Genomic DNA, 22,929 nt, shown 5'->3' on the forward strand with positions numbered 1-22,929 from the left:
AAAATTGCTTATCCTGTTTACTTTATTTCAATTTGTTCGGAAAGGAATAGGAAGCTTATAAGGCTCAACTGGTTTATGAAACTCAGGTCCTGAAAATGCCTCCTCGTCTTTCTCTTTCTGCCTAAAATTGGGCTATATTCTTTCTTCTTTTTGTAAACCTCCTTCAGTTATCTCTACATCAACTAGTCCATCTTCTTTTAATGTATCTGCTTAAGAAGAATCATTTTCAATTAAATTTTCAACATTATTATCAAATAACTCACCATCCTTAAGAATAGCGATTGCTTTAGCTTGCTCAGGTAGACTTGGTAGTTTTCTTTCTTATTTTCTTATACCGCTTCAGTAATTTGCCCAATTTGAATTTTCAATCGCTTTACTGAAGCTTCTATGGAATTAGTTTTCTTCTCATTCTTCTCCATTCTGTCATGGGTAGCTGTCATAAAAGATTGGAGTATTTCTTGTAAACTTGGTTTTCTTTAGGGGCTTGTCCTTGATTAGGAAATGGAGGGTTTTGATTCCTTGGGTATTGAGGCTCTTGATTCTGATACTGGGGCTGGTTTTGGTTCCTCAGTATTTATGGTGGATTATGATCATTATTTCTCCAAGAGAAATTTGGATGATTCCTCCATCCTGGATTATAAGTATTGGAGTATGGATTATTCTTAGGTTACCTAGGTTGATAAGATTCCATCAAATTAACTTGTTTATAATAATCTCCTGCATAAGTCTCATAAGACGAACAAACATTAGTACCATGACCATAAACACCACATATACCACATACATCATTGCTTTGTATATTCTTAGTTGAAGCAAGAATCTTAACTTGTTTAGTTAATTCGGCTATTTGCATAGCCATCTCATTATTAGATACAACTTTATTCACTCCTACTCTTTTTGTTCTCACACTCTTTTGTTGTGAATTGGCTCCTAACATCTCAAAGATGTCATAAACCTCATTAGCAGTTCTTTCTAACATAGCACCCCTAGCTGCATTATCAACCATACATTGGTATTGTTGTATTAGACCATCATAAAATGATTAGTTAGTCACAGGAAGTGGGTATCCATAGTGTGGGCATTGTAGTAAAAGTGATTTGAAGCGGTCCCATGCTTCGTGAAAGGATTCAGTATCCTTTTGATAAAAGTTGGAAATTTCAGCCCTTAATTCTTTGGTCTTTTGATGTGAGTAAAATTTACTTATAAATTTTTTATACACTTCATCCCAAATTCTCAAAGAATTAGAAGGCAAGGTCATTAACCTAACCTTTGTTTTATCTTTTAATGAGTAAGGAAAACATCTCATCTTTAATTGATCTTCATTAAGTCCAGATAATGGGAATGTATGAACTATAGCATAGAACTCTCTAATGAATGTCAATGCATCCTCACTAGGCAATACCATAGAATGACGGAAGCATATTAAAATGGATGTTCTTTAGCTCATAATTCCTAGATGCATCGCCTAAGACTATGCATGAAGTAGTGTTACCAATTATTGGATGAGCATAGTCCTTCATGGCCATTTGCCTTTAAGCTGCAACTTCTTTTTGGTTATTAGCCATTATCTCAACTTCTTTTTCCAACTCTTGTTCCAACTTTTCTTCAAATTCAATTCCTCTCAGAGGTACAAACTCACTCTCTACCTCTTGGTCTCCTTTTACTTTTTTAACAGTTGATCTCAAGTTATAGGAATTTTGAATTGATGAATCATCTTATCTCATTTTCCTGCTAGGCATACAAAATCAAAGAAAAAATTTCAGAAAAAGCTTAAAAATAGAATTTAAAAATAAAAAAGAAATAAATAACATGCAACAAACAAAAAACATAAAAATAATATTTGACAATTAATCAATATAATATTGACACAATTCCTCGGTAACGACACCAAAAACTTGATGTGTCTAAATTAGGACTCGCAAGTGTACGAACCCAATGGTAGTTCGGGCAAGCTCACCACGAGGTCGGTCTCACAAGGAATTGTAAAGCATATATTATAAAGACCAACTATCATACAAAATACTGAAAATAAATATAGACACTCTAAGCCAATATTTTGAGAATGATCTTTAGTTTAATAAAAGAAATTAAATAACCAGAAAATTAATATGCAACTAGAATGATTAATATGAACTATATGATAAAATAACATTTAGTCTAGCTTTTACTTAGTAATCCCCTTAATTCCCTTAAGTCCTAATTTAACAAATGAGATGGTGATGTGCCTTTTTTCCTAAGTCACTCAAGCTAATGATGCAACTTAGATTTCTTATACCAACATAGATTAAAGTAAAGATGATGTTTCTAATACTTTTAACCTAAAGATTTTTATAACACATATTACTATTAAATTGATATGGTGGTCTACCAATAATAATAGATGAAACTAATGAACATATGAAGGAAGGCAAAGAAATCATTCATTAAACTTAAAATATATAATGTTCATACATAAGTAAAAAGCTAAACTAAACACTTATGGAACTTAGCCTAACATACTTAATCCTACGATCATTGTAATTAAATAGCAAAACTTAAGATTTATAAAATAGAAAACTAAAACTCCCTCAAAGTTCAAAGGCTCTTCAAGGAATGAAGAAGATTGGTCCTCTTTCTCCACGTCTTCGAAAAGCTTCTCTGCTTCTTCAAAGAATGATGTAACGACAAGCTAGCTAGACGTGGAAGATGATGAACTACAGAAATTTTTGTAGAGAATGATAAAAACCTTCTCTAGAGATATTTTCAGTAGTCGAAGAACTCCCTGTTTTAATTAACCTCTACTCCTTATAGAGATTTCCTTATAGAGATTTCCTTCTTAGAGTCATTTTCTCAATACATAACTACTATAATTATCCATTACTGTCCTAAACAAACTAAACAACTCAAAAGATAATTATCCATTAATTACATAATAATTACTTAAATCTCTCTTCTTGGGCCTTAATAAATTACGCTAGGCCCAAACTATTAATAGCCCACGCGTCTGATTCTCAAGCCTTTAGTAGCCGCAGTCCAATTAAAGCCCATTAGTACGTTTTTAGCTCAGATTCTTCTCTTTGACTATTATTTCCTGAATTTAGGCAAGAAAACTAAAGTGAGGTAAAACACATATTTTCACCATGTTATATATAGAAATATATCATTAAAATTCTAAAATATCCTTAAATATCTATATACAATTTAGATTGATTACTAATAAATACCATATTCATTAATTTATTTAAATAAATATTATATAATATAAATATAATATAAATTATTTTTACATTTAAAAAACTAAAAAGAAATCAAGCGAAAGTTTTTTTATAAATATTTATATTATGCTATAAATATTTTTTAATAAAAGAGAATTAATAAATAATAGATATTTAATATTAAAATAATAGATATTTAACATATATTTAATAAATATAAATTAATCAACATTTAGTATCATAAGATTGGGGATGCATGATATAATTGCCCTATATTTCTTGGCTTTTCTTATCATTCCCTTTCGATGATTTTATTGTGATTATCGAGACATAAAACTAGGTCGGAATGTTAGCTCATATAGTTACAAATTCTACTTCCTTTCGCGGGCTCCTGCCTATGGATCAAATCCACCTTGTGAAATAAAAACTTTGGCACACCAAAAGTAATCAATCTCAATCGGTTCTTCCTTCTTTATAATATTCATGTAAGTCAAACTTTCAATTCCCTTTTTCTCTTTTTAATATTTATACTTGGGCTGAAACTTCTTCTTGGTTCGAAATTAGTACGCCCTTTTTCCATGTGAGCTGGCTGCTCAATCCGGGGAAACTCCATTATGGATTCAGTTCGGGGGAGCTGGATTGTAAATTCAGTTCGGACGAGTTGAATGTTTAGTCCGGACGAGTTGAATGTTTCTTTTCTAATTTATATGTAATTTAAATGTAAAGCCAAGCTGAATATTAATAAATTCAGGCTTGATTTATTTAATTTTGACGGAGTTTGGAGTTCGATTCGAGCTTTTATAATGAAGCTAGAGCTCGGTTCATCTAAAAATAACTAGGCTTGTGAATAGCTCAAGCTCGATCCAAATTTGATTTGTTTATTGATTGTATAATGAGAAAAGCTCGAGTTTGAGTTTATTAAGCACAATTCGAGCTCGAGCTCGAACTTGAACTCCCACTCGTTAAGTATTTTGCAATAATTAAATTAATTAATAGCAATATCTAAAAGTATAGTAAGGAATGACGGAAGTATCATATTTAACAAAGGAAAAACTAAAAAAAAAAATTAAAACACAAAAAATCAATATCAACATCTAAAAATATAACAAAACATGCAAAAAAAAAAAAAGTATTAATAAAACAACATGAATGATAAAAGTAAAGACCAATAATGCATAAAAATTACAAGAAGACCATGTTAAACATATCACAGGTCTGTATTAACTTAAAAGAGCATATAAACCAATCCCATAATTTATTCTTTTACTGGCATTCACCTTTTAGTGAATAATATTTATAAAATTTAAAATGAATTTTAAAATATAAAATGTTGAAGGGTGATATAATAAAGTAGTTAAAAAAAAATTTCATACTAATATATTAACTTATATAAATTATAGGCTTGATTTATTTTATCTTAGTTTTTAATTTGATAATCATTTATAAATATAAACATATATTCAATTTAAAATTTTAATTAAATTAAGATTTTTTCTAAGAAACTATATGATTCAACACCGACACTCCACTCTATTAAATCTATGATTCGAGTTGGAAAAATATGAGATATCTAAGAACTGAAAAGCATGAGATTGAAAAGAAAATATTTTATGTTGAGATTAAGATATATATAAAGTTTTGCAATAATGACACTACTGACTATATTTATTTAGACATAATGTTTAAGTTTTTCTTTATATGCTAATGCTTGATTAGTCATAACCTATTATATACTAATTAAAATTTTAATAATAAATAAATTTTCATAATGCATTTAGAATATTTTTACTGTCATAGACATGTAATTAAATTCTATAATATACGATAATTTATAAGTAAAATAAAATTATAATAATGAGTCAATTTTATTTTATCTAATTTGAAAAATTACTCATTTTATTAAATTGTTATAAAATATATTTATTTATTATTAATTATTTTTGTTGTAGTTCTTACTAATAGTAATTGATGAGAACCCATGTAGCACAAGGAATCCTACTTCAACAAAGAATCATAATTCTACTAAAGATCTTAATCCAGTAAGGAGTCCTGATGACATCAAGAGTTCAAGCGACAAAAGGATTCCTATTTCCACTTGGAATCCTAATCCAATTAGGAGTTCTACCGAGATTCAACTTTGATTAATTGTATTTCATTCATGGATTAAAGCCCAACATGAAGACATGAAGATCAGATCTGATTTATGTTGAATTCAAGCCCAAACCTAAAGTCCAAGTCCAAGGTTGAATATTCAAAAGTCAAAGTCCAAGTCAAAATAAAAGTTATCTTTTAACAAGTCCAAGTCAAAATAGGAGTTTGCTATTCTTTTACTTCAAGTTTTGTTTATTTAGAAGTCTTGGCCGCATATCCTAGTCCTTCTAGGATTAGGATTATTTTGTTTTAAACTCTATAAATAGAGCTATGTAATTCAGCAAAATATACATATATATTTGATTGAATAGAAAACCTTATTTTTGCTTAAAGAGTTTCTTTAAGTGTTCTTGAGATTAAAGCTTATTGTTTAGATTTTGATTTCACTTCTACCTTAATTTAATTCTATTAATTTGTTAGTTTCTAGGATTAATTAAGTTCATCCCATTATAGCTATTGATCTTATTTCTTTATAAATAAGGGTGATAGTTCTGCAAATATCTTTTGGCAAACCTTATAAGTATCGATCTTGGCGTGTAATCTTCTCTTCCATATAAGGTTGACATCATTTGGTATCAGAGCTAGCTTACAAGGTTTGATTTCTCTTCATCTTATTCTCTTCATCAATTTGTTTGGTTAAAGTTTTCGAAACGTTCTAGATAAATTAGTTTGTGATATCTTTATTTTGTTATTTCATTTCCTTTAATTTGCTTGATCAAAGTCTTCGAGACGTTTTAATCAAATTAAGCTCTGTTCTTGTTTTGTTATAAAAAAGAAAGAGAGTATAGAAAGCAACATTTGGAGCTGATTCAAAAATTGACTTAGTCAAGGTCAAAATCCAAAGAAAATCAGGTTTAAAGATATCACATCACCTTCTCTTTTCAATTTTTTTTCCTATTCTACTTTTCCTTAATTGTTTCCTATTCGATTTCTTATATTTTTATTTATCATTCCGTTATTCTTTATTTCTTCTACTTTCATCTTTATTTTTAGTTCGTTATTTTATTCTCCTTCTCCTCTAATGTAAAAAGAAAGAGTAAAAATATAAAGAATTAAAACTGGAGATAGTTTTGTAATTATTTATTTTTTTTAAAAAGCATATGGGATGTAATTTCCTCAAAAAAAAAAAAAAAGGAACAAACCCATTAACAACCTAGAAGCAAAGTACTACAGCACAAGAAAAAACCCATTAATATCAAGAACAAAAGATTTATAACATTATAAATGGGTCAGCAGCATGGAAATCAATGTTGGCTTTAAGATCTATCGCGGCTTCAAAATTAACCATTACTAGAATCATATCCAGAAACGTCTTTTTAGATGGACGTTTAGGACATGGCTTCAAGATCTACTAGACGGTGGAGGAATGAGAAGGTGGAGAATCTCTGTGTGGCTTCAAGATCTATCAGTGCTGACGATGTTTTTAGACAGTGGTGACAGCAACGGTGATGATGACATGCGGTGGAGGAAACTGACAGTGGGAAATGGATATATATATACATATAGATAATTTAAAATGTGTCAAATAAGAGATATAAAAAACTCTTTAAGAATTTTAAGATGCAACTATATACTCGACAGTTTTAATAACTCTTATCATTAACTTTTTTAATAAATTGATGTGCCAATTTTAATAAGTTGGAAATCTTTTTGAAAAAAATAATAAATAAACAGTTGTGTTAATTTCTTATCCACTGATAAATTGAATAACATAAAATTTAGTAATATCTCTATAAAATATTTTAAAATTTAATATTATAAATTGAAATTTAAAAATTTTGATTATATTAGATACAGAATTAAGAAACGGTCTGTCCAATTTACCGGTTCTCTCGTCTTATGCCCTTAGTTTGAAATCCAAATAGACAAATGCTTTTAAGAATTAAACAGAATAAGAAAAGTAAATAGAAGTATATAAAGCTGTCAAGCATCAACAATATTTTTGCTTCTTTTGGATACCCACTGAAAACATTTTCTTTTTGTGTGAATATATGCTTTCCATTATTGTAACAGCATCCGCGTATTTATATATATTAATTTTTAAAAACTAAATTATTTTTAATATATATATTTATTTTTTACTATAAATTTTTATTTTAATATATATATATATTTACTTTTGACATATAAAATTTAAGTTTATATGTAATTTTATAATTTTTTATATAATTTTATTAATTCATAAGTTATATTCCTAATTAAACACTGACTTTAATCTCAAGAAATAATATATTAGTTATATTTTGATATTAATTTTTGAAATTTAAAATTTTTTTGACACAAATTTTTTTGACATGTATACTTATATTTTATACATGATATTTAAATCTATGTATAATTTTATAAATTTTCTATTAATTTATTGATTCATAAGTTACATTTCTAATTAAATACTGACTTTAATTCTAAAAAATAATATATTAATTATATTTTATTATTATTAAGTAATAAATTAATTTTATAATTAGATAACAATTTTAAAAAGTAACATTTTAAATTATATTTTAATATTATATTCAATAATAAATTAAGTTTTAAATTATATAATAAATTTTTAATTCTAAAAATAGTAATATTATATTAATTTATATAATATAAAAGTTAATTAATAAAGAATTTTTATCAACTTAAAAACAATGCAACGCATGATAAATGACTATGTTATTCTAATTCTAATTATAATTTTAATGATAAGGCTCTTTATAATGGAAAAACGAATATTTTGATCATGCATTTTTATTTTTAATAATTATTGTTTATAGTTCTATTCATTTCATACTGGATTTTTTATTCAATTTCTTGTATTAAGAAATTTTTTAAAAATATTTGCTTCTTTCATTTTTATTTTTTACACTAGGCTCTCGTATTTTTTTTGCAACATTAAATTCTTAAAATCTGTCATTTAAAATTCAATAACAATAAATAGAAAATATATTTATTATAATCTAATCTAATCTATTATTTTAATTAAGAATACTTATATAATTAGTCAAATTATAGATCTCTTATGTAATGTATAATTGCACCTAAATCTTTTTTTATATATATATTATTTGTAAACAATATTTTAGTTAATTAACAAACAAGAATATACGTGGAGGAAGTGGTTGACTTGATCATCAACGTCAGTTCCAGACACAGAGACAAAGAATTGGAATCCATGAGCACAAAATCAGGTATAAGATTTTATAGCTGAAACAATAATTAAAAATAGCAAACTATGACCCATGTTTTCATATATATATTATAGGCTACTAACCTAACCTCCAAATAGGTTACTACCACTGGCATTTACTGTTGTGGGTTCTTCTTCAGCTTCCAATCATTTCAGTGCTCTTACAGTTACAAGTACTTTCCTTGGCTCCTTTTCAATTTTCAACACATTTTGCATTCAAATTCTGAAAATCTATTCAAACCAATTTCTTTCTTTTCCGTGGTTGCTGTTTTTTGTTTTTCTTTAGCTTTTGAATTATACTGCGAACAAGGTTTGAAGGAAGTCTGTATATCAGCAACAGCTACAAGTCCAGAGATCGGTTTGTAATACAGTTTTTTGCCATAATTATTGAACTTTTTATTTTTTTACCTCTTGTTCCCTTTTTAATTGAAACCGCCACGTGAAGCAGAAGAATTTTACCGCCGTGTGATAAATAAATGGATGACACCATAATTTGAGTATTTTGCTCTGCGTATCTATTGTTAATAACTGTTGCACATTTTTCGGCCTTAATATATAGATGAAACATATTCTACGAGTAGTTAGATATTCTTTCTATTATCAAATTTATAAGTTTTCTTTTATTGATTTTTTCTATCAAGTCATTAGGCTTTTATATGATCATTACTGTTAAATTAAGTGGTTAAGCACTCTTACGATGATGTTTACAGGGTGGGATATTAACTGAAGAAATCATCAGAAAATGACATTACACCCTCTTTTCTATTTTTTTCTGCTACCATTTATGTACTTCTGGGCAGATGCTGATGGATTCGATCCTTATCTGCACTCTATTGCTCCGAGTAGGAGTAGTTTTCCTAAGGGTTTTTTGTTTGGAGCAGCATCAAGTGCCTACCAGGTAAACATTCATTACCGAAATGCTTACACGACCTCTGAAATAGAGAATCGAATATATTATACTGATTAGCACAATATTTCAATGAATCAAACTCAGTGATTTTGATGATGGGTTAATTACTATATCAAGTCCCTGAAGTTAAATCTAATTACTATTGGTTCTTTATTATTTGATAATCCAATTACTTTGTCTTTGAGAGTTATGTTTGTTGACTATAAAATTTATTTATTAATTTTTGATGTTACGATCAAATGATTTAATTGATAAAAAAAAAATAATAATTTAGTCTTAAATTTAATATTAGGTATTAACCTCAATGAGATAAATTTATTATTAAATCATAGAAAACTTATTTAATTTTAACAAAATTTTAATTCTAATACCAAATTTAAATGCTGCATAGAAATTAATCTTTGAGGATCAGTAAATGAATTGTTTACATGAATTTCATTTAGCCACGAGCGAGATTAATTCGTACAAAATCCCATAAAATATATTTTTGTCCACGTTTTGCTTTAGATTGAAGGAGCAGCAGATGTAGATGGCAGGAAACCAAGTATTTGGGATACCTTCGCTAAGGAAGATTCAGGTTCCTCCTCTCTTTTTATCTCTATCTTGGGAGATACAGTTCCTTTTAGTTACCTTTCTTCTTTAATATAAAATTGAAAAAATGGATCCAAATGTCAATGTTAAAAGAAAGTTACTCTTCTTGGATTCCTTGTTATCTAGTATTTTGGTCTTTCCTTTTTTCGTTTTTGGGAGATAAAGGGAGGCTCAGCCCCGAGCAAAACACATATTCCAATAAAGGCATATCCGCGGGTAACACAGAGAAATTATAGACAATAAATCTCAATATTATTAAATTTTAATTTTTAAGCTATTATGCCATAATTTATTATGAAAGTTTAGCTATAAATATATATTTCTATTATACAATCAAATCTTTTACCAAATGAACGATAAACGAGTGTTTAAATCAACATGTGTAGCTTCCTTAATTAAATTTCTGAATTCCTTAAGATTTTTAGGCTTTTGTCTCTTATGGGTAGTAAAGAATAGAATTGTCGTATTAAAAACCATAATTTAGGAGTTTTTATATTCTAACCTAATATGATTTCATCTAAGATCCCGTTAAGCTTATATGTATTTGAAAACAGTATTTATCCATTTAACCCATATCCAAATCCGGAAGTCTATGAGCTTTATATAAATGAATCACTTTAAATAACCACATTGATAAAATAGCCATTAATATAATTATTGTTAAATATGTGAGTCTACATAATAAAGATTAAATCCTAACAATCACCCACTTGGAATACATATGAAACCTGAAACAATTATATCAAATAAATTCTTTATGTGTACACTTTCTTGTTATTTATGTAGACTTTCCTTAGGTACAATTTGATCCATTTCTCATATCAATATGAGATCATGACGGCGTCACATACAAGCATGACTAAAACCTTTTATGCTCACCATATTAATATAATCAAGACATAGTATAGATGAGTGACATAAAAATTACATACAATATGATCTCAAAACATGCTTATTTCCAACTGGTTCTACTTTATTCTTTAGAGAGATCAATCTAAAATTATAATTAGATTCAGATGTATAAAAATAAAATGAATCATAAAACTTTATTATGCATAAATATAACCATGTAAACATGTATCAGTCCATAGAATATCTAAAAGTAAAACTCTCACTAAATCAAGATATCACTAAATATGCCCACACCCATATGAGCAATATGTTCATAAAAGACCTTAGGTGGCAATCCCTTAATCAACAGATATGCTATTATGGAGTATTTTTCTATATTATCTTATACAAATCTGACCACTCTGAACTCTCTCCTTAACAAATAGAAACTTGATGTCAATATGTTTTGACTTCATAAAGCTTCTGTTGTTATTGGAATATAAAACTTATTGTCATATGATAACCTTAATTGCCTTTCAATGCCGTTAACTATATGCAATCAAGTGACAGAATCTTGTATCCATATTCCATGATTAGATGCCCCAAAACTAGCTATGAACTTTGCAACCATGGTTGAGGAAGCTATGAGTGTCTATTTGGCATATTTTCAAGATATAGCTCCTCCAGCTAGCATAAAGACATAGCCCGAAGTGGATCATTTACTATCTTGGCATCCCAGAAAATCAGAATCAGAATACCTAATGATCTCCAAACTATTTGATCTCTCATATATTAGCATGAAGTCCTTTATCCTCTATAAATAACACATCATCCATTTGGTTGCTTTCCAATGATCCATTCATGGGTTACTTAGCTGACAATCCCACTATACATGATATTAGGAAGAGTACAAACTAGAGCATACATTAGACTTTCAATTGTCGAGGTCTAGGGAATCTTTTCCATCTCTTTTATTTTAAGGTCACTCTTGGGGATTATTTGAAACTGAACTTGTCTCCTTTAGCTAGAGGTATATCTCTAAGCAAGCAATCTTTCATGCCGAATCTACTTAGCACTTTTTTGATATAGCTCTTTTATGATAAGCCAAGATACCTTGATAGCTATCTTGCAGTATTTGTTTGCTTAACATGAAAGAGGCGTCTTCAAGATCCTTCATCTCAAAATTCTTAATGAGAAATTTCTTAGTCCCATGCAATAAGTCTATATAGTTACTAGCCAGTAATATACCATCAACATATAACACAAGAAAGATAAACCTACTCTTATTGAACTCGTGATGTACATAATCATTAACTATGTTTACCTAAAAACCATATGAAGTAATCACTTAATGAAATTTGTGATACCATTGGCGAGAAGCGTGTTTGAGACCATAGATGGATTTTTTTTTTAATTTACAAACCATAGAATTTGAATCTTTAGATTCAAAGTTTTTTGGCTGAGCTATATAAATCGTTTCATCAATGTGTATTAAAAACTATAGTCTTTACATCTATATAATGCAGCTCTAAATCAAAATGAGCTACAAGTGCCATTTTTATCCTAAAAGAGTCCTTTGATGAAACTAGAAAAAGATCCTTTTATAGTCAATGCCTTCCTTTTGATTGAATCCTTTAGCGACTAGACGAGTCTTATATCTTTCGATATTACCTTTTGAATATTTTTTAGTTTTAGATATCCATTTATAACCAATAGCTTTCATACATTTAAGCAACTCAACAAGATCCCAAAACATGATTGTCTTTCATGGATTTCATCTTATCTTGTATGGCATTGATCCAACATTGAGAATCTGAACTTTGAAGAGCTTTGCGAAGGTTGATTAGATCATCTTCATACTAAACCTGTCGAATCTTCTTATTCCAGAAGAAATATGTAATAATCATATGGAATTGCATTTCTCCTTTTTCTAGTTGATCCCCTTAAGAACACTTCTTGAGGTTGTTGAGTTTGCTCTATAGGAAGAACTTCATTGTTATCTTGTACTAGAATTACTTCTTGAACATTCTTAGAAATTATTGCATAACCAATATCAATATCAGTATTGGAAAAAGAAACAAATTTCTCTTCTTCAGATTTAACTTTTTTGTCAAAAGATACGTTCTTTGGTCCTTCCTCCACAAAATCTACATCCTAAAAAGAAATCTCGTATTTTTTGTCTCAAAGAAACATCGAGTAGTAGATCATAAAACTTAAATCCTCGAGAGCATTCTGCTTATCCGATAAAAAAGCAGCTAACTGTCTTTAAGTCTAATTTCTTTCTACTAGGCCTACAAGGCATTGCTTCAACTGTACATCCCCAAATGTGCAAGTGCCTTATACTGGGCCTTTTGCCAATCCATAATTCATATGCAGTTTTAGCTACTGCTTTGCTAGGTACTCTACTAAGGATATATCTTGTAGTCTTTAATACTTTTCTCCATAAATATTCAAGTAAAGAAGAGTGATTGTTCATACTTCTTACCATGTTCTTAAACATTTTGTTTTATCTTTTAGCAATACCATTCATGATGGGCTTGCCCGACACAGTGTACTGTGGGATACCACATTCTCTTAGGATGTTAGCAAAGAGTCCTGGGCATTATTAACCTAATCCATCATATCTGCCATAATCTCCACCACTGTTAGATTTAACAGCTTTAATTTCTGACGAAGTTGAAGTTCAACTTCAGCTTTCTAGGACTTGAACATGTCTAGAGATTGAGATTTCTCACTTTTTAAATACAAGTAATATTGACTAGTTGTAAATGAACATACTAAAGTATTGTTGACCATTCTATACTGGTGTAGGGAATGGACTATAGATATCCATATTTATTAGTTATAAGACTTATTTACATTTGTTGGCACCTAATTTCTTTATATTTGTTGTCTTTCCCTTATTACACTCAATACAAACTTGAAAATTTATTAAATCAAGGGAATCAAGAATTTCATCTGATACAAGCCTCTGAATTCTCTATTTAAGGATATGGCATAAACGCTTATACCATAGGAAAGTAGAATTCTCAGTTAATTTTCACTTTGTACCTTTTAAACTAGTTTGCAGGATTGCACTACGATAAGCAAAAGGTTCTAGCATTTAAAGACGATCAACTAAAATACCAGCACCAACAAAACTTAAGTTTAGAGAGATATTACCTTTATTATTTCCAAACCATAAAAGTATCCATATTTATCCAAAGAGGAAATAGTAACTAAATTCTGTTTATATAACGGAGCAACAAAAGTCTCAACTGAATCCAAATAACAGTCATATTTAGAAATAATCTAAAGTGCCATATAGTTTCCAGATGAAATTTATTGCCATTGGTCACATAGATGAATCTCTCAGCATCATTTGGCGATCGGCTCCAAAGGCAGCCGTGCATGAACACATTTATGTGAGTAATAGCACTAGAGTCTAACTACCAAGCGTTTATAGGTACATAAGTCAAATTAGCTTTAGAACAAACTAAAACGAGAACTTTACCCTTCTTTGCACACTAGGCATCATATTTGGAACACTCTTTCTTTCTGTGTCCTCCTATTTTGTAGAAAAAATTAAGTAAATTCATCATCTTGCTTCTTTGCCTTTTTCTATGAAGGTGTTCAAGTTGTAGTATCTTTAGCCCTCCTCTTATTGTTATTCTAAGATATTAATGCTAGGTGAGCACTTTCAGTCTTATTCCTTTTAACCCTTCTTCTTCTTGCACATATTATGAAATGAGCTCATTAAGAGACTATTTATCCTTTTGAGTATTATAATTCATCTTAAATTGACTGAATTATGCAGGAAGAGAAATAAGAACTAAATATATGAATAAAAATTTATTTATCTCTAACTTTAGTGCCTTTAGTTTTCTAGCAAGGTTTGAAATTTTTATAATGTACTCCTTTATGTTCTCTTTTCCTTTATACCTCATAAAAATCAAAACAGCCAAATAGTTACTTATTTATGATTTCTCACTCTTAGTAAAATATTATCGTATCGCCTCAAGAGATTCCTTAGCATTATTGCTCTGAGAAATAGAGCCTCGAAAAGCTTTAGTATGGAACGTTTTATGATCATTAGACTTATGCAGTTAAAGCAATTCTCCTTCACAACTGTAGCTCATTTGAAGCATCTTCAACTAAAGTGGGTCACTCTATCACAAGTATTTTCATTGGTTAACATTAATCCTCCTTTGGGCTGAAATTCATAAAATATTTATATTTCAAATCAAATTATTTTACACAATAAATGCTACTTTGGTAACATGTTGTTTTAATTAACTTAGTTTGAAATTCTGATAATACTAGTGTATGTAAAACCATAAATTTGCATATTTGACAAAGTTCAAACATCCTATTGATACTGTCATACAACCTAAATACATACAGATCACATACATTAAAAACTCAATTAAAATGAAGTTTAATGTAAAAAAAACCTTCAAAACTGATAAACATGTAAGGCCCAGAATACAAATCAAACACAATTATGCAACAGCTTCAACTTTAATCCTAATAATTTAACATGATAAGTGCTCTTATACTACTTGTTAGAATTAATTAATTATAATAATGATCAATAAATCATCCATGACATACATATAGACAACTTCAAGGCACCAGATTCTAGATTACTTAAAATCACGATCGCAACTATCATGCCTTCTCAAGACTGTTATAAACTGCCAACATGCATTTTTAAAGCATTTAATCTCTATTTTACACGTCAGACAGCAGATTGGGAAACTTCAAGAATCGCGACAGCAAAGTAGAAAGTGTAACCGTGATTTACACTTTGAGAGTGCATTTAATGCATTGTATCAAATCAAAACGAGGGAGTTGTTATCCATTGTGTGAGTAACAGATATTTGAGGTTTTTAGGGTATAAATACACCAAAATGACCCTAAATGGTTCATTAACAACCTTCTTGGGCATATATTTATTAAGTTTTAATTTTTCATCTTCTTGCAATCAACTTTTTGTAAAGTAGTGATTTTGGTTGTTGTAAGAGCCTTAATTGCTCTTGTGAGTGTTAGTATAAACACTTGAAATTGGGTTTGAGAGCTAGCATAGTTAAAAACTCTTATGAGGTTGTGTGTTAGCCAAAATAATATAAGTTGTAAGATTTGGTATGAGCCAAAATATTAAATTGGAAATGAGCTTGGAAAAATTCCATTGTATTTGTGAAAGCAAGTAGTGAAATACCCAATTGGAAATTGGGGAATGGACGTAGGATTAGTTAACAACCAAACCACTATAAATCTTCTTCCCTATCTCTAATATTCTTATTAAAATTTTAATTTAAGATTCTTTCTACTTCATGAATTCAACTCCCTTTCTTGGTTTATAAGGGCAAACAATATATTTCATCTCTAGAGCTTAGTTTGAATAATATATCTTTTATAGTTAGGACGAAAGTGGTAGCGATGGCTATAGGGACATTAAATCACCAACAAGTACCATTCTACAGACTTTAGTATTGTAGTGAAGATGATAGATAATTTGACGGAGCATCTCAATTCGATGAGCAAATTGGTAGTTATCACCATATGAAAAAGTTCGTGTCTCCTACCATTTATTGCACAATTCTATCTTTCACATTTCTTGATTATACACTTCTATCTCTAGTTAATCTTCCTTATTCTATTCTTCACGGACATAAACCATGCGTTGTAATATTTTTATTAAATAACAAATACTAGTTCAATCTACAAGAAGCTGAAAAATTCCTTGGAAAATCAATATTTGTTCAATAAAGCTCCACCAAAGCTTGTTATAGGCTCTTTCCAAGTCAAATTTGATTATCATGGCTTTCTCGCCTTTCCACTTATTTATAGAGTTCACAACATGTTGTAAAATGGTGAAGTTGTCTGAAATTTATCATCCTAGAATAAATCTACATTGGGTCTGCCCTACCAATCTATCTAAAAAGCGTTGAGCTAATTGGTAATAATCCTAGTGACAATCTTAGAATGTATGTTGCATAAGATTATAGGATACATTTAAGAAAGCTGAATAAAACAATCAACTTTAGGAGTATGCATAATTAAAGTCTTATTGATGATGGAGTTAGAAGTATTACAGTAATTTAGTACACTGAATTTCCAACCGATGAAAGAAAATTGGGTAGAGGACATCAGGGTGGAGTTAATTAAGATAGAAAATTAACTGCCTTTTCTTTATATGCTATGGGTCAGATAACCAATCCTCTTTCCTATCATTAATTACTTCCAGTTTATTTCTTCTTCTTTGGATGATTGTGATAGCATTAAAGAAGCGAGTGTTACTATCCCCTAAATATAGCCACTTATTTCTTGATTTCTAGAATCATACCATTTATACTTGCACAAGAATATTTTCTAACTCAAATTGAGTTCCTTCCGAAGAATCATGGCAAGCCGAGTACCTTTGTCTTAAAAATTAGCAGAAGTAGCCAAAATATCATTAGAACCATCCCAATGCTTTTGAATGAAGGTCCTACAGTTAGGATGAGTAATCCAAGCGACTTGAAATCTAAATGACCTCTTAGAGTAAGGAGGAGATTGGTTCCCATTGAGCTTAAACAGAAGGGGGCAATAATCTGACTTAACTCTAGTTAAATAAAGGACAAAACCTCATAAAATTCAGGTGCCAAGACATTTAACACAAAGCTCTGTCTAGGCGTTGTTACACTTGATCTCTAACCTAGGTAAATTTTGTACCTATAAAACCTAAGACGATAAGCAAGCAAGCACCAACATAATCTTTAAATATTTATATTTATACAAACTACCAAAGGCTCTTTCCATCTTCTCTTTTAAATTCAGGTTGCAGTTGAAATTCCATGTTATCATCCAAGAGTCCACCATCCTACTATAAAATCTTTGATGACTAGACCATAATTGTCTACGAGCACTTAGGATAAGAATCTTATAAAAAACCATATAAGAACCTAAATCATGCTCACTAGAGCATTTGAATTGCATAAAATGATGACCAAACTACATAATTGATACTCTAACATTAATCTCATTCCATAAAATCCAAATTCCTCTAAATAAGCCTCTAACATCTTCAATATAGGAAATAGTTTCTGATGACGTCAACAACTTTGTGACTATTATGGTAATTCTAATTCTCCATAATGACATAGATAGAAGGCTTATGAGTCTTAATTAGATCCTTCAAAACTGCCAAAATTTTTTTATTGTTAATAACTTGATAATTCCACATCATAATAGACATTAACATAAAAAGATTGATAATAAGAAACTTGACCTAAAAGACATGACAGCCTAGGCATGTTGCCCGTCCCTTCCATTTAGAGCATAAGAGGAGACAAGCTTCTTATTTGCATTACCACTTCTTCACTTTTCCTTCAAATCAAATGGTTTGGTAGCATTAAAGAGGACCATTGAATTATTGTGGGCATGATCTAAAACTAGTTAAATTTGGGTTACTGTCCAATCGTAACCTATAATGGAAAGGGTTATTTAGCCTAATTTCAACTTGCATAGGCCCAAAATATTTATTATTATCCGAAGCCCTTTCCTTACTACTACTTGCAACATAGCTTGGGCCTTTATTGTCATCCTCTATTAAAATCATTAGAATATAATTCGAATTAATCCTAGTCATTTCCTTTTCTATTACAAATAATAAAATCATTAGAAGATAACTCTTACAAGACTCAAAAAGCCTCATATTTCTCCAAAGCATTCTCTTCCAAATCATTCTCCCAAATCAAAGCATCAAATCGCGATCTAGATGTTGTATTATTAGCTTTTTAGGTCCTTTACCATTATTTATGGCATCTTCTATTTTGGTGTTTCTTCTACTTCGCCTGGTTGCATGGATACATGGTCATTGCTATGATGACCCATTACCAAAAAATTAGATTAATTCTACTTTTTTATGGGATTATTATAATTTCCCATTTGAGCGTTTGATTCATTCCTCAAAAATTTATTATCAACATCGTTTTGCTTTTGGGGATATATAACTTGATTATCACTGATTCTACCACACTCAAAACACACTTGAGGGAGATCCTCGTATTCCACCCTCCGACAAACTTCATCTAGATTGAATTTAGACACTAAAGGCTTGACCATGTTAAGTTCAATTGCTACTCAAGCAAATGTTCCCTTACTAGCAAGTTGGGTGTTCATGTAAACTTTCATCATAGAACTAATAACATTTCCTATAGCATGGAACACCTTTTCATGATAATACTGAATAAGCATCCCAAGGAAACGTACCCATGTCACCATAGACTTCATATTAGTTAACAGGGCCCTAAAATGTGGATTCTATTATTGCACCATTAAGTATTATCCTAAAACCATCCATGGTCCTCCAACCATAGCCCTTTACCAGGTATTTCGTCAAAGCACGTTGTACTACAAAGATCCAATTAACAGAATCAATACTTTTGTAATACTTTTCTAGTTGCTGGGGTTTTGATTCTAATGCTCATAATTTTAAACCATATAGGTCTACCTAATAGCTTCACAATCACATAATTCTCCTAAAGCTTTGTGATTCGATTCCTTAATCTGTCACACAACATGATAAAGGGACCACCTTGTCTAATAGTGACATTGATGTCACCCTCTTCAATGTAAATATCAAATTTAGATCTCAATAGGTCTTTTTCATCATGAGGTAAAAAGGCAGTATCTATACGAAATAGGGTCTTTTTTTAAAGAGTCATCTTCAATGAAGTCATCCATAATCTGTGAAACAATAGGATCATCCATAAGCACTTCAAGCTTAAGGCAATCATTCACTATGTCCATTATTTCTCTCTCTTAGTCAAGGACTACAGAGGGAGGAGCTTTTTCTATAAAAAGCCAAGGATTCCTTTTACAGAGACTATTACTATTATTTCAATGGTAATATATATATAGAGAGTACTTTTCTTATATATTTATGGTCCAAGATGATAACTTTTTTCTAGAGAAAATAATGATGAATACTGATTTTTTAATATGAATTTTAGTACTTTATTTATTTGATCAATAATACTTTGTATTGCATAATATAATTATTTGTTGTAGCTTATAAGATATGTTTTGTTTCTTTTTCTTTTTTTCTTCTTTTTCTATATTATTGCAGATAAAATAAAAGATCATAGCACAGGTGATATTGCTGAAGATTTTTACCATCGTTATAAGGTACAATTTAATGATCCTACTTAAGATTTTTCCTTGACTTATTTATACTTCTTTTTATAAAAAAATTGTACTTCTAATAAATAATATAATTAATAGACATAACATGATATAAGGAGATAAGTGATAACTTCACTTTTTGCTAATCCTAAATTTGTGAGCTATTTATCATTCTGTTGTAACTAGAATAGGGAGCTATATATAAAACCTATGTATTATGAATTGATTAACCTAATTCAATCAAAAGTCAATTGCTTTTATAGTATCACAACCTATAACCATGGATACTGAATACTCCTCAAACTCATCCTTATCTTATTCTTCCTCTCCTTTTTCATCTTCTCCCTCTATTATTTCTGAAACTACTACTCTCGTTCTAAACACTATTACCTCTTGTACTCCAGCTGCTCATTCATTTTCTATTAAACTTAAATTTACGTACTACCTTGCATGGGAACACAATTCCTTCACCTCTTAAACTATCAAAATTTAATGCACCTAGTTGATGGATCTATACCACCTCCACCTAAAGAAATACAAACTGGCACCAATGCTACCATCTACACATCCTGCCTACAATGAATAGTTTAGGAAAGATCAAATGTTTATTTCTTAGCTCTTTTTTTCTTTATCTAAAGAAGTATTCTGCTACATCTTTGGTTTGACATCTTCAGCCCAAGTTTGAAATTCCATAGCCAATGTTTTTAGTTCAATCTATCATAATCGATAACTCTAGCTACACATAGATCTATAGGGACTAAAAAGGAATAATTTGAGTGTCTTAAAATTTACAAAAGGAAAAAATCTTAATTGATGAATTAAATATTGCAAAGAGACATCTATGTTCAAAAAAGTTTAATGCAATATTATTTAACAATATTAGGACTAAATTTCACTCTATAATTATTGCTCTTAATGTAAGGCCTGAACCTGTCCTCTTTTATGAGCTTCCTGGACAGCTTGTTGCTCATGAAATTAAAATTTTTCTATAAAGCAATGAAGAGATTCCTATTACAAACATTGTCCAAAAGACTCCTCTTCTTCCAATACCAAGAAGCAACAATGATAAGAATTTCAGCCGCACCAACAGCACTTCCTTCAGTAGAAGGAACAATCAAAACCGAAGTCCATTTCAAATATGTGGTCTCTGCAACCACACTATAGATAGATACATAAAAAGATACAATTCTAGGCCTTCTTCTAATGATTACTTTAGTCAATAATCTTATATAGATTCTCATTTTTCTTCACAAGTTTACATGGCTTTAATCACAAGTAATAGTACCCCGACTCTTATTATCAAGGTTTGGCATTATCTTGGTTTCCTAACACAAAAGCATCTCACTATATAGGTCCTAACTTCTCAAATGTCAATATCAATAGTGATTGCAAAGATAATAATTACTAGCTACATATTGTAGATGGTGAAGATTTAAAAATTTATCATACTGGTTCTCTTCTTTTTAACTCTAAGCTTTTGCTTCTCAATGATGTCTTACATTTCCCTAAAGTCACTAAAAGATGGCTATTTGTTAATCAATTTACAAAAGACAACAAAAAGGAGTAAGAAACTCAATAGATTATACTTTGAGGAATAAGTGAGGATGGTTTATATAAGTTATTGCCTCCACTTAAATCTAAAGCTAATTGAGCTTAAAAAGTTTCATCGGAAGATTAGCATGCATGATTAGAACACTCTAATTTGTAAATAGTTCATTAAATTATTTCTCAATTCAATTTACCTTGTTTTTGTTCTAAGAATAAATATTTACATTACTCATCTTATTATCTAGAAAAACTTACAAAATTTTATTTACCTCCATTGTTCATTCAAGTTCATAGCCTTTACTATTCTTGTATTAGATATTTAGGGACCTTCCCCTCATATTTCAAATCAAGGTCATTCTTTCTTTCTTATTTCTTTGATGATTACACCAATTACACTTGGTTTTTTTCATTGAAAATTAAGAAGTGACTTTGTGATGTGTTTCTAATGTTTACAAAACTATTAGAAATTCAATTTAATATAAAAATTAAAGCCATTCAAATAGAATTGGAAGGGAATCCAAAAATTGACCGAATTTTTAGAGATAATGGCATTTCTTATAGATTAGCTTCTCATCATACTCATGAGCAAAGTGGAGTTCATAAAGGAAAAATCTCATATCATTGACACAAGTCTAAATTTGTTAGCTCACACTAAAGTGTCATTTAAATTCTAGACTAATGCTTTTGATAGTATAATTTATATTATTAATGCATTACCAACCAAATTTTTGAAAAATAAATTTCCATTTTTTTGTTTGGTTTCCCAAACAACCAAATTACGAGACTTAAAATTTTCAGTTGCAGCGTTTTTCCATTATTAAGAGCATATAATAAAAATAAATTTTCCTTGAAGACAACACCTTCTGTTAATCTAGGCATTTCTTCATCCCATTTTGGTTATAGATTTCTTGATCATAATAGTCTCTAAATATATATTGTAAGGCATTTTAAGTTTGATGTACACTCCTTTCCTATGTTTAACATATTTTCTTGGCAAGAAAATGAGTCCTTATCATGATAAAATTATGATTGGCTATTTAAAACTTATATGGATCACACCCACTTAGGTAAATCTTCTAATTTTACCTTCTCAGACTCTCAACCAGATAAACCTACTACAACTTTCTCTACCCAATCTAATATCTAAATTCTACTAAATCTCGATCCCTTGGCAACAATAATCCACTTAAAATAGTATCATCTCTCACAATTGTTTCAAGTACATCATCACCAATTGATATTGATCCTCTAAACCAAATAATAGACAACTCTCCTAATCCAAGCACACCTACTCCCTTACCATATCCAGACTAAACCCATCATATAGAATTGAGACCTACAATCTTGGCCATAAGACATACAAATACAATATCCAAAAT

The 22,929-nt window shown here is 29.7% G+C and overlaps 1 protein-coding gene and 1 non-coding gene across 5 annotated transcripts in view; both read left to right on the forward strand.

Moving 5' to 3' along the window:
- The first annotated feature begins 1,063 nt into the window (after window positions 1–1,063).
- Window positions 1,064–1,171, forward strand: LOC112533739. The gene has a single exon (XR_003078073.1). It is a non-coding gene; the product is annotated as a small nucleolar RNA R71 (small nucleolar RNA).
- A 7,414-nt stretch (window positions 1,172–8,585) lies between these two features.
- LOC8289338 (beta-glucosidase 17) overlaps window positions 8,586–22,929 on the forward strand; it is a 57,253-nt gene continuing 42,909 nt past the window's right edge. For 2 of the 4 annotated variants that reach the window (XM_048375864.1, XM_048375866.1), the window contains exons 1-5: window positions 8,587–8,693; window positions 8,807–8,878; window positions 9,231–9,418; window positions 9,938–10,007; window positions 19,947–20,005. In XM_048375864.1, coding sequence (XP_048231821.1) covers window positions 9,263–9,418; window positions 9,938–10,007; window positions 19,947–20,005 — 285 coding nt within the window. In that variant the 5' untranslated portion in view covers window positions 8,587–8,693; window positions 8,807–8,878; window positions 9,231–9,262. The other 2 variants (XR_007216404.1, XM_048375865.1) reach the window with 2 other exon arrangements.

Source organism: Ricinus communis, chromosome 6 (assembly GCF_019578655.1).
Source record: "Ricinus communis isolate WT05 ecotype wild-type chromosome 6, ASM1957865v1, whole genome shotgun sequence".
Taxonomy (NCBI): domain Eukaryota; kingdom Viridiplantae; phylum Streptophyta; class Magnoliopsida; order Malpighiales; family Euphorbiaceae; genus Ricinus; species Ricinus communis.